The sequence below is a fragment of the Ceratotherium simum genome, chromosome 33, assembly GCF_057802395.1.
Source record: "Ceratotherium simum simum isolate JZ-2026a chromosome 33, ASM5780239v1, whole genome shotgun sequence".
NCBI lineage: Eukaryota > Metazoa > Chordata > Mammalia > Perissodactyla > Rhinocerotidae > Ceratotherium > Ceratotherium simum.
The window spans coordinates 1,786,821-1,799,254 of NC_141932.1; the positions used below are offsets into that span (position 1 = coordinate 1,786,821).

General features: G+C 47.9%; 1 protein-coding gene across 1 annotated transcript; it reads left to right on the forward strand.

The window, feature by feature from the left end:
* Nucleotides 1–3,622: 3,622 nt before the first annotated feature.
* Nucleotides 3,623–11,789, forward strand: LOC101389405 (uncharacterized). The gene is given in 5 exon segments (XM_014794378.2): nt 3,623–3,884; nt 7,667–7,793; nt 9,348–10,032; nt 10,034–10,138; nt 10,140–11,789. Coding segments are annotated over 5 exon segments (1,779 nt in total). The 5' UTR covers nt 3,623–3,851; the 3' UTR covers nt 10,969–11,789.
* Nucleotides 11,790–12,434: the final 645 nt, after the last annotated feature.

Below are 12,434 nucleotides of genomic sequence, written 5' to 3' on the forward strand. Positions count from 1 at the left end.
TCCACTGGTAACTTTACCTTTAGTAACTGATTGCAGCCCAGCCACTGCCCCATACCATGGATAACCAGGTGGCCACTCAGGAATCAAAGGTTCCTGATCCCCCATCCTTTCAACTTTTCTTTTCCCAAACCACATGTTTCCATGAGTCAGGGCTATTAATCCCACTTTTCTGACACCAAGGGAAGACCCCAGTGGCCTCCACAGAACTTTGCGTGGCCTTTGAGGAAGGACCTTGCTGGGACTGAGGGGAGATCAGTAGGCAGGCCCAGTTCCCCCACCGCAGCTGGCCAGCCATGGAGCATGCAGACAACGAAATGCAAAGCAGTCTTTAAACAGAGGCAGCTTCAGGTCTACAAAGTGTGGCAATAAGGAAGTAAAAGGTGTAAAAGGAGGAAGTAGCTTTAGATTGTCCAAAATACATTGTTAAGTGAGAAAAGCAAAAGTACAGATCTGTATATGAAACATGGCTTTCTTTTTACTAAGAAAAACAACTTGTATAGGAACATATTTTAACATATAGACACACACACAGAGCAATCCATGTGCAAAAACAATTTTAAAAGGATACTATATTGCAAACTTTGTTTTTCTCCAGGAAGTTTAATTATCTGAGCCTTTTGACATTCTATTTTGTAATTGTATATGGTGTAAGACTTCTTTAATAAGCAATAGAAAACATTTTATACTTTTTTTTGTAGTAGGAAAACAAATATGTATTGATCCAGGTTTTTTTCCCCAACTTCAGTTAAAAAATCCTACAGATTTAGGCAGAATCCTATTAATTGCAAGAAATCCAGGTACACGTGTCTGCAGAATACATAGCAGAAGGATGGAAATTTCTTGAACATGTATCAGAATCACTTGGAGGCTTGTTAAAACACAGATTCTTGGGCCTGATCCACAGAGTGCCTGATTCAGTACATCTCGGTTCAGGATTGAGAATGTGCATTTCTAATGAGTCACCAGGGGACACTGCTAGGGAAAGTCCAGAGATCAAACTCTGAAAATCAGATTCTAGGAAAGATGAGGCTGCCTGGGTTCAGGCCCCAGTCCACCACAGTAGAGATCAGCAGGCTGTGAGAGGCAGAGCCAAGATTTCTCACCCGTATGCCCTGAGTGTGTGTGCAGTGAGCAAAGCAGAGGAATGGCTGACTGGGCTGGTGTCCCAGGCCCTCCACTGCTGAGGAGACCTGTGAAGCCTCCACCCACTGAACGACCCAGTCACCTGCTTCTTCTGCCCGAAAGTTATTGCAAAAATACCCACAAGGCTCATCCCTCACCAACTTCAAGGGTTTTCTCCTCTTATCAAGGAGCCCCCTTACTGTGCGGTGTAATGTTATATTCCATACTACCCCTCTCAGGACACTCACCCTGTCTTCTTCCACTTCTGCCACATTCTAACACACTGTATAATTGAGCATTTATTCTTTACTGTTTCTGGTCTTTCTTCCTTGAATACTAGTTAAGTCCCATGGGTGCAGGGATCTTTGTCTCTCTTATGACCCAGTGTCTCTCATGCACCCACAATAAGTCCTAAAACCTAATATTTGTTCATTGATCATTAGTGAGACCAGAGAATAAACATGACATCTCAGCTTCCTTGTATATTTTTACAATTCTGGCTACTCTCCATGTCTCCTCCTTCTATGCTGGTATTGCTCAAATTTTTCAAGAACGAAGAAGAATCACATTTTGGAGATAAAACTTTCAGTGACTCTTCTAGTCATGTGCTCAGCTTAATTCTATCTGTTCACAGACATCACTGCTAAAACTTCTCAGAGGTCTTACCTTTTGTCACCTTCCACTGATGTTTCACCAGAGCTATTTCTGCCACCATCTCTGAATCCATACCTATACATTGTTAATAGCTCTTTCCAATTTTCATTTTACAATGTTTTTCTGAGATAACATCAATTCTTCATGCAAAACAGTCCCTGCATCCCAAGAGAAATGATAATCACTTCTTAGAGATAAAATCATGAATTTAAGATACTCCCACTATCTCCAGGTTGAGAGCACCCTTTGCATACAGGCTCCAACTTTGAGCAGTGCAGCTATTGCACCATACCAAAATAGCATTTTTCTCCTTGTTCTCTTTTGTTTTGTTTTTGTGAGGAAGATCAGCCCTGAGCTAACATCCGTGCTAATCCTCCTCTTTTTGCTGAGGAAGACCAGCTCTGAGGTAACATCTATTGCCAATCCTCCTCCTTTTTTTTTTACCCCAAAGCCCCAGTAGATTGTTGTATGTCATAGTTGCACATCCTTCTAGTTGTTGTATGTGGGACGTGACCTGAGCACGGCCGGAGAAGCAGTGCGTCGGTGCACGCCCGGGATCCGAACCCGGGCCGCCAGTAGCGCAGCGCGCGCACTTAACCGCTAAGCCACTGGGCCGGCCCCTCCTTGTTCTCTTTTTGAGACTGATGTTAGAGTCCTAAAAGGAACTGAATATATATCAGGATATCAAGTAAGAGATATTAAATGGATCAAAGTGTTGCTCAATAAATTGGACAGAATAATTGATTATACAGACAGGAAAGAGGTTTTCTTTGGTAACCAGAGACAGATCTGTTAAAGAAAAATTATTCAGACACTTGTTAAATGGTAAGGCAGACTTTTACTCGGGACCATTATGATAGGTGTAGAGACAATGGGGTTTTGCAGTAGGGGAGAGATATTGGACTCAACTCCAATTTTTTTTAAACAGTTGGGATTTACAGCTAAGGAGGGTGGGGGTGAGTGCATGGAAAATTACTAAGAGAGCAGGGAAATTCTTCCCAAACTGACCTAAAAGATTCTTGCTGAAGACAGGTCAGCGTGATCAGATATCACCTGTGTGATGGTGATGGATGAGGAAATTTAATCAGGTATCAGTGGTGATCAGATACTGAGGATGGGAAATTCTCGCTAAACCAACTTAGCAGGCTTCTTGCTCTAGAGGACAAGGCCCAACAACTGGACCTAGTCAAAAATGGTTAGAGGAGCCTGACTAAAGTTAAGTAAAGGTGAGACTCTTTGTCAGATCTATCTTTGTACTCCTGCTTCAGCGTGGCCCAACATTCTTCCTCTATTTTCCGTGACATGGCACAATCTGGGGTATTTTCTCTCTTGTCTCTGACCAAACATAATAGATTGACAAACTGACTTTAATGCTTCAGAGTGCATGCATTTGAATGAAATAAGATAATGTTTATTAGCTTCCACTAATAGTGGACACATTTTCTGTCCGAATGACTCTATGGAATTATATGTTTATTTGGATTTGTAGCCTTTGGAAGCATCTGAAGTAATATTTTTAGCCTCTGAGAGCACGCTGAGCTTCACTGAAGGTGAAATAATGTCTCCAAACAGTTGGGTGATCAGCTGCAGCGAGCACTCCGCACAAACATGATTAGGATCCCATTATAGAGGGGGCAAAGCACCCCTGGATATGCCATTTCCAAACGCTCGTCCCTGCTGGAAAAGGGGGAAAAAAGCCCCTTAATCTAAGTCTGTGGATCTGTGGGGACTACATTACCCAGAATGCTCGGAATCGAGCGGCAGCGTCACTATCCAATGAGAGCTTTGAAAAGAGGTTCCGCGTGTGGTCTGTAACATCGGGGCGGGGCTTCCGGCCGCCTTTCGGAAGGTGACCGTGTTAGCTGCTGGCGGTTTTGTTCAGTAGGTAAAAGGCTCTGGAGCGCTGGGTCGGGGCTGAGGTGACGGGACCGAGGAGGCGCCGTCCCCGCTGCACAGGGCGGGTCTGAGTCTCGGCGACGCCGTTTGGGGGACCCGCGCCAGGGCCGGGACAGGACCGCCGTGCCCGGGTCCCCTCCTCTCCCGCCGCTCCCGGCCCCCCTCCGCCCCGGAGTCCGATGGCGGCGGCCGCGCGGAGGGAGCCGGCTCAGGTCAGTGCTCGTGCTCCGCGCCCTCCCCGCCCTCAGCCCAGCCCAGCCCTAGAGCCCCGAGTGCGGGCGCCGCTCACGGGCCTGCAGCCCAGGCCCCGGTGTCCGGGACGGGGAGGGGCTCGTGGGGCCTGTTTCTGAGAGCCGGGGTGACAGGGGTAGGAGAGTGTGTTAAGAAAAATAAAATTCAACTTGGTAAATGTAAAGATCTAAGTGGCGTTATTCAACGATTCATGAATAGGGCAGCATCACATCCAACAGGAAGGAGCTCTGAAGACCTGTACAGAATGACTCATTGGGCCGGCCCCGTGGCTTAGCGTTTAAGTGCGCGCGTTCGGCTGCTGGTGGCCCGGGTTCGGATCCCGGGCGCGCACCGAAGCACCGCTTCTCCGGCCATGCTGAGGCCGTGTCCCGCATACAGCAACTAGAAGAATGTGCAGCTATGACATACAACTATCTACTGGGGCTTTGGGGGAAAAATAAATAAATAAATAAAGAGCAACACAAAATGATTGACCTATTAAAAAAAAAAAAAAGAATGACTCAGGCAGAAAGGGGCGGCAAGAGGAAGGCACTAGGGAAGAGTGGATTGTTTGGCGCAAAGTCACCTTTCTTTGGGGAGTAGCAGGGGTCTGTCAGACGGGTTTTGTCACTAGTGCTGACGAGGAAATTTCAAACCTACTGGTTAAGATTACATTCCTGAGAGAGGCTGAAACTGCAGTTAGGTTAGATAGAAAGCCTCCTTTTGCTGACGTGCGCTTAGTACAAGTGACTCCATTTTGTGCTTGTTTCTTTTAACAAGTGCTATAGGCAGAAAGACAGCTGGTAAAACGAACTGAGCGCTGAGGCACGAGGTTAAACGTCCGGCCGAGGCCTACTCTTCAGGGTCAAGGAAGGGTCCACGGAGGCCTGAGCCCATCGAACACCACCGTGGACGCATGCCTCTAGGGTCTGCCTTTTCCCACACTGCTCACGGCTGCAGAAACGCTTATGGAACCAACCCAGCTGAGAGGAGGGTGTCCCTTTTCCTCACTGGCCCTGATCCTCACCCACACGTCTCTGGATTGTTGTGTCCCAGGACTCTTAAGTGCCATTCCTGTTCTCCCTCTTAAGTGGAGACCCTGGAGAAACCCCCAACCTGTGCCAGGAGTCATATGAAGGTGTTTCCATTTCTGGTAACCAGTGTAAACAGGTATGGAAGGTTATCCCAGGAACTGGTAGCACAGTGTGCCCATGCCTGAGTTGAAACTGAGCTGGAAGTGTTCAGGAAACTACAGATCTTTTTTCTTTCAATTGGGTAGAAAGAGCAGGGGGACGGGAGTCAGGACGGAATGACTGCCTGAGAAGCTGGGTGTTTTTTCTGGCGGTAATGAGATGTGTGGGTCACAGGAGGGAAGTGATTTTGCTAAGGTCTTAATAGGCTCCCTCTGGCTGTAGTATGACTATAGACTATGGGGTTGAGGGAAGAGGAAAATCAGGGTGGAGTCTGCTGACATCATCCAGGTGAGGGTTAAGGGACCAGAAGTCATGGTTTAGGAGATGTGATTGAATTCTGGATGTGTATTTTAAAAAGTGACCACTAGGGGCCGGCCCGGTGGCGCAGGTGGTTAAGTGCGTGCACTCCGCTGCGGTGGCCCGGGGTTTGCCGGTTCAGATCCCGGGCGCGCACCGACACACTGCTTGGCAAGCCGTGCTGTGGCGGCGTCCCATATAAAGTGGAGGAAGATGGGCATGGATGTTAGCCCACGGCCAGTCTTCCTGAGCAAAAACAAGAGGAGGATTGGCAGATGTTAGCACAGGGCTGATCTCCTCACAAATAAAATAAAATAAAAAGTGACAACTATATTTTCTAATGTGGACCAGGAAGGAGTGAAACAGGATTCGGGGATGTTCCTAGGGTTTTCTTGTTAGCCGTTGTGGGAATGGAAGCTCTATCAATTGAGATGAGAAAGTTGGTAGTAAGAGTGATATTCACAGGAGCTATCAGGAGCTTCTGAGGTGTTTCAGAGAGCGCTAAGTGGAGGCATTCAGTGAGCAGCGAAACACACAGGTCTGGAAATCTGGGGAGGGGTTGAGGATGAAGACTATTCTAAAGTGTTATGGCTGCTATGTGGGCCAAGGTGAATGAGCTGTGGATCACATTTAGGAGGAGCAATCTTCTGGTTATGGTGGTAAAGCTATTAGGGTACCAGGAAGAGGGGGAGGTTAGGGACTCAGGACTGGATCTGTTGTTTGTGTATCTGGGTGATGGCATTGGACTTCACAAAGAGAGGTGAGGGAGGTAAGTGGCTATGAAAGGAGAGTGTGTCAGGGACAGGATAGTCTGGCAGGTGGTTTCCAAAAGAGTAGACATGAGATGGGTACAGAAGCTTAGGAGTAATTAAAGCAAGATGGCACTCAGGCCTGAGCTGGTGTTTATTCACCGCTCTGTGAACTCCACCAGGATTTTGTGAGGACTTTGGTGGGGCCTGAGTGTTTCATTCCGCCTGGAGGATAAAGTCATCTGTGAGGGTCACTAGGCCTGGGGTGGGCCACCAATGAGGCTTGGCTTTGAATGATAGTTGGATGGACAGTGGAAGGTTATGACTGCTGAGGGGACATGGAGTGCAGCACAGGAGTGGAAGAGGGCCATGGGTATCGGAGATCCACATACGGTTCTGTGTGGCTAAGTCTGAGGGAGGGAATGGAGCCAGGCAGTGAGGCTTTCCTGCAAGGAATGGGCTTGGGCTGCCACTAGGGGAAAGCATGGTAGGTCTAGGGTAGTATTGGATCCTGTTTGAATTTGCCAAGTGTACTCTGGATGCTGTCACCCAGTTGTAATGTGAGTCCTCAAATTAAGGCCCAGTATCATGTGCTGCCTTGACATCTGGTGAAAGCCGGAGGGCCTCAAATGGCCTGAGTGCAAGGTCCCCTCCCCACTCTGCTACTGCTGCTCAGGTCTCCTCGTTGAACAACCTTTTCATCAAAGGGACCAGGTACAGTTCCTGCTTAGTCCTATGTATGGATTTCAGTTCCCTACCAGCCCAGGGAGTTATGCAAACAAGCCAGTCACATCCTCTCACAGGAACCAGGAGGTACTCCATCCTCTTGATCCTATAAAGCTTGCATCCTACCCTGCTCCTGGTTGGTCATTCTTTTTCAAAGTGCAAGCCCCATGTGGCCCTGTGTGGAGTGTGCCGTCCTCCTCTCCCAGGCTGTGAATATATGTGATTAATAAACTGCTGTCCATCTGTTCTGTCCAGGGTTAGGTGTTGTGTGTTTGGCCATCCCATAGCCCTAAGATGGGAATCCCACCCTCACCTCAGCAGTGGGGTGAAGAGGAGGTGATTAAAACACAAGTAACATGTGGGGAGGCCAGGAGATCCCTGTGGTGTGGGACAGTGAGGTGGTGGTGACCATAGATTTGTGGCTGTGGATCCAGTCTCAAGAATTATGTGTACTTGGAGAGGGAGTACGTCTGATGACCCCAGAGCCCTGGTATTGAGACTTACATGACATTGGCCACACCAGTAGAATAGCCTGGCACAATCAGGTAGATCCCTCCATGCCAGGACCACAACTTAGACATCTACTTGTCCACTTCTTGCCTCTTCTTGCTGATGGCTGGAAACCGTGATCAGTGAGCCCATGAGGAGACAAGAGCACACATGGCACTAGGACCTGGTTTCTCCTCTGAGTTGGGGAGATTGGGAGGAGGATGGGCATGGGGCAGATGGATGGGGGAAGGGATTGTGGCTTCTCGGGAGAGGGGCTTTTTATGGTTTCATCTGTCCCCATCATGCCAGGGCAGTGTGACCTTTGAAGATGTGGCCGTGTACTTCTCCTGGGAGGAATGGAGTCTCCTTGATGAGGCTCAGAGACGCCTGTACCAGGATGTGATGCTGGAGAACTTGGCACTTATAACCTCCTTGGGTAAGGCCCTCACACCCACTCCTGTGCCCTGAGGTAGGCTCTACCCTTCCTCTTTCCCCAGGGCAGCTCTGTCCTTCTCACACAGGAACACGGGCACTGCTTTCTTCCTCAGTTTCCTCGGTAGGTGCTTGGTTAGTAAGGCTGAGGTGTGTGCACTGCCCTCTCCTTCCTTGAGAAGGCCCAACACCAGCTTCCCTGCTGACTTGCAGGGAAGGATGCAGGGTCAGGAGTCTTGCAGTCACCCTAATGGATCCCACCTGCTTGCCTTCTCCCTGACTGGTTTACTCTGTCTAGATGCAAGGCACCTGTGTGCCCCAAGTCTCCTTCCTTCCCCAAGCCGACATTTCCTCATGCCTGCCTGTGCCAGGAATTGCCATCACTGACATAGTCGCTACTTACCTGGACCATGGGCCGCTCTTGCAAGACACTCTTCCAAAGTTCTCTGTGTAATATTTAGTTTCCTTTCTTGTGGGCTGTCATGTACTGAGTTGTTCTGGACTAGTGCTGGCTGCTCATATGTCCTGTCTTTCCCTCAGTATTTATATCATCAAGGTGCCATGTATTTGCTCATAGAGGGAGTAGGGGTTGGGTTGGAGAGCCCACGGTGTTTCCCAGGATGTACAGGAATCCAGCCATGGCAAGATGGCTCAGAGGGAGCCTGACCCTGCAGAGTGGCCCTGGAAGAGGACATGTGTTCACCTCAGACCAGAAACCTATTCTGTTTGACTGGTTTTTTTTTTTCCCCTTTTTTTCTCCCCAAAGCCCCAGTAGATAGTTGTATGTCATAGTTGCACATCCCTCTAGTTGCTGTATGTGGGACACTGCCTCAGCATGGCTGGACAAGTGGTGCATGGGTGTGCACCCGGGATCCGAACCTGGGCTGCCAGCAGCAGAGCAGGCGCACCCAACCGCCAAGCCACGGGGCCGGCCCCCCACTGACTGGTATTTTGATGACAGTGCCAGTGGCCACATTTCATTTCTGTCTTTCCTTCCTCTTTCTTGACACTTTGCCGATTTTTTAACTCTGTTACTTGTCATTTCTAGTCTTACTTCCAGCCTGTAGTTAACCTCACATCTCTGGACTCTATGTCTCACCCCTTTTTCTCACCACTCCATCTGCAGTGCTTTCCACATTGGCCCCCATGTATTGTGTCACGAAGTGTGCACATATCCTTACACAGTCCTGGAGCACCAGCTGCCCTGTTATAGTTGTATTTTCTTGCGTCTTGCAACACCCTTCTGTACAGCATTCATGTGTGACCAGCAGACAAGTTCCTTCAGAAAGCTGTTTGCAGAGGAGTGAATTAGAGACCCTGTCTTTCCTCTCTGTGTCATGCCCCATGGTTATGTCCTTCATCTCATGAATCTTCTCTCATTCTGTCCTCTTTATAGCCCAGTACTGCTGAGTAGCAGCATCTTCAACCTGAACCAACTCCCTGGTCCTGCAGACAATCCTATGGACTGGTTCCTGGGTTTGTTAGACACACACTTGTGCGGTAGCTGCCCCTTCCCACCAAAGTCAACATGCACTTCACCAGCCTTTCTTGCTTTCAGGTTGTTGGCATGGAGCAGCGGATGAGGAGGTACCTGCCAAGCAGAGCATTTCTGTAGGAGGAGTGTCACAGGTGAGGACTCCCAAGGCAGGTGTGTCTCCCCAGAAGGCCCATTCTTGCGAGATATGTGACCCAGACTTGAGAGACATTTTGCACTTGAGTGAGCACCAGGAAACACATTGTGGGCAGAAGCTGTACAGAATTGGGGCATGTGAGAAACAATTGTGTTTCAGTGCAAAACCTCAGCCCCAGAAGCAGCACACTGGAGAGACATGCTTCAGAAGCAACGTGGGCAGAGCCTCATTTGTGAAGGACTGCAAATTCTGTGTGTCAGGGAAGCCATTTTCCTGTGAGGAGGTTGTGAGGGACATTGTGGCCAGCTTGAGATTTCTCCAGCATCAGGCCACACACACCAGGGAGAAGTCAAACAGGAGAACTGAATGTGGGGCAGCCTTTCATGGGGGAAACACTCAATACAACTTTGGAGAATGCACAAAAGCCTTCGATTGCAAACACATACTTGTTCAGCCCCAGAGAGTCCTCTCTAGAGAAAGAAGCTACACGTGCAGTGAATGTGGGAAATCTTTTAGCAAGAGCTACAGCCTCAGTGACCATTGGAGAGTTCACACTGGGGAAAAGACTTATGAGTGTGGGGAATGTGGGAAATCTTTTAGGCAAAGCTCTAGCCTTTCAACACCAGAGAGTTCACACTGGAGCAAGGCCTCACAAGTGTGATGAATGTGGAAGATTATTTAGCAACAAGTCCAACCTCATTAAGCATCGGAGAATTCATCGGAGAAGGGCCATATGAGTCTAGTGAATGTGGGAAATCTTTTAGCGAAAGCTCTGCACTCCTTCAACACCAGAGTGTTCACACTGGAGAAAGGCCTTATGAGTGCAGTGAATGTGGGAAATTCTTTACCTGCCACTTCACTCTGATAAAACACCAGAGAGTTCACTCTGGATCAAAGCCCTATGAGTGCAGTGAATGTGGAAAATCCTTTACTGAAAACTTCAGCCTCAATAAACACCATAGAATTCATAGTGGAGAAAGGCCTTATAAATGCAGTGAATGCGGGAAATCTTTTAGCCAAAGTTCACATCTCATTCAACATGGAAGACTTCATACTGGAGAAAGGCCTTATGAGTGCAGTGAATGTGGGAAATTCTTTACTTACAGCTGCAGTCTCTTAAAACACCAGAGAGTTCATACTGGATCAAGGCCCTATGAGTGCAGTGAATGTGGGAAATCCTTTACTCAAAACTCCAGCCTCGTTGAACACCGTAGAGTTCATAGTGGAGAAAAGCCTTATAGGTGCAGTGAATGTGGGAAATCTTTTAGCCAAAGATCTGCGCTTCTTCAGCATTGGAGAGTTCACACTGGATCAAGGCCTTATGAGTGCAGTGAATGTGGGAAATCCTTTACTCAAAACTCTGGCCTCTTTAAACACAGGAGAGTTCACACTGGAGAAAGGCCTTATAAGTGCAGCAAATGGGGGAAATCTTTAAGCAACAGCTCTGGCCTCATTAAACATTGAAGAGTTCATGCTGGAAAAAGGCCTAATGAGTGCAGTGAATTTGGGAAATCATTTAGCTGTAGCTCCAACTTCAATGACCACTAGAGTGTTCACACTGGAGAAAGGTTTTATGAGTATTTGAATGTGGGGAATTATTTACCTACAACTCCAGGCTCCTAAAACACTGTACCTTCAGATTGGACAAAGGCCTTATGAGTGTGTCAAATGTGGGAAATCGTCTAGCCTCGTTACACTCCAGAGACTTCACAGTGAAAAAGGCCTAATAAGTGCAGTGTATGTGAGAAAGGCTTCAGCCAAAGGACTTACCTCATTGGATACCACAAGTTTCAAATGAGAGAAATAGCATAAATGTGCAGGTATATACTATTTCTTTGTTCAGTGCAACAACACTGGAAGAGAGCCCTTACAAAGGTGCCATTTGCCTGTATTGAACCTCATACATCCGAACGTCCACGTAAATTCCAGGTATGTGGGAGCTGCACTGCACTTTTTAACCTGCCCAGGGCCATTGCCAGATTTATGTCACTGCTGGTTCTTTAGCAGAGGCCATTTCACCTCTACCACCTGGCAGGTGCCCACAGTGGGCAACATTCATCCATCTCAGTGTGTTCAGGGAAGTAAACCCCAGCGTTCTCCCATTTGTGGGACTATGCATGAATAGCCTGAGCACTTACTCTTTCCCCATTTTTTTCACTTCTGATGAGTTAGGGCATAGACCTTACCCAGTTTTGGCCTAGAGGACTCTGTTGGTGATTTGGAAAGATGGACTACATTTTTCAGGATATTATTGGTCTCGTGAGACTCTAGCAATGGAATTTTCCAGCCTCCAAATCACCAACCCGGGAACAGTCTGCCTCCCATTGCTCTTGTTTGTATGATAATAAAGGTCTTATTGTTTCAGCCACCATTAATCTTGGGGATTCTGTTCACTGTGTGGGGCGGTTTGAAGTTAACTGGGTTTGCCAAAGCGAAGAGTGAACAGCTTTGGTTGAGATCTCAAACCGTGTGTGCCTCGGAAGGGGCAGTATGATGGCAGAATAAACCTCTCCCGTTTTGGCCTTATTTGCATTGTTGCTCAAAACCTTCAAGGAAAGACTGCAGGGCTCTGTGGTCCTAATTTGTAACTTGGATGCCATGATATTTTGTAGGTTCAGAGTTCAACCTGAAGAGGGGGCAGTTGTTGGTTGTTGTGACAACCTTCAGTGCTTCTGAGAACAACATGAACTTGTTCTCTTGTCCACAGGGTACACTGCATTGTGCTCAGCACTTCTGAGGGAAATTGGTTCCCCAGGTGCTGCAGCAGAGCCATGGACCTGATGTCCTAAATTCTGTAGGGGAACATCACTGGTTTTAAGATTATAAAGGCTAGGGGAATGAGAATTGTTACCGAAACACTGGATTAATAGAGAGTGCAGGAGACTGCAACAGACTGGTTAGAATGTGCCTCTTTTAAAAGGTTATCCATAGTGTTTAGTCACTATGGCTGTGAAGGACAAGCAGGTAGAAAAATTCTCAGGATCTCCAGAACTGTGTATCTTGTGTCGCTGAGG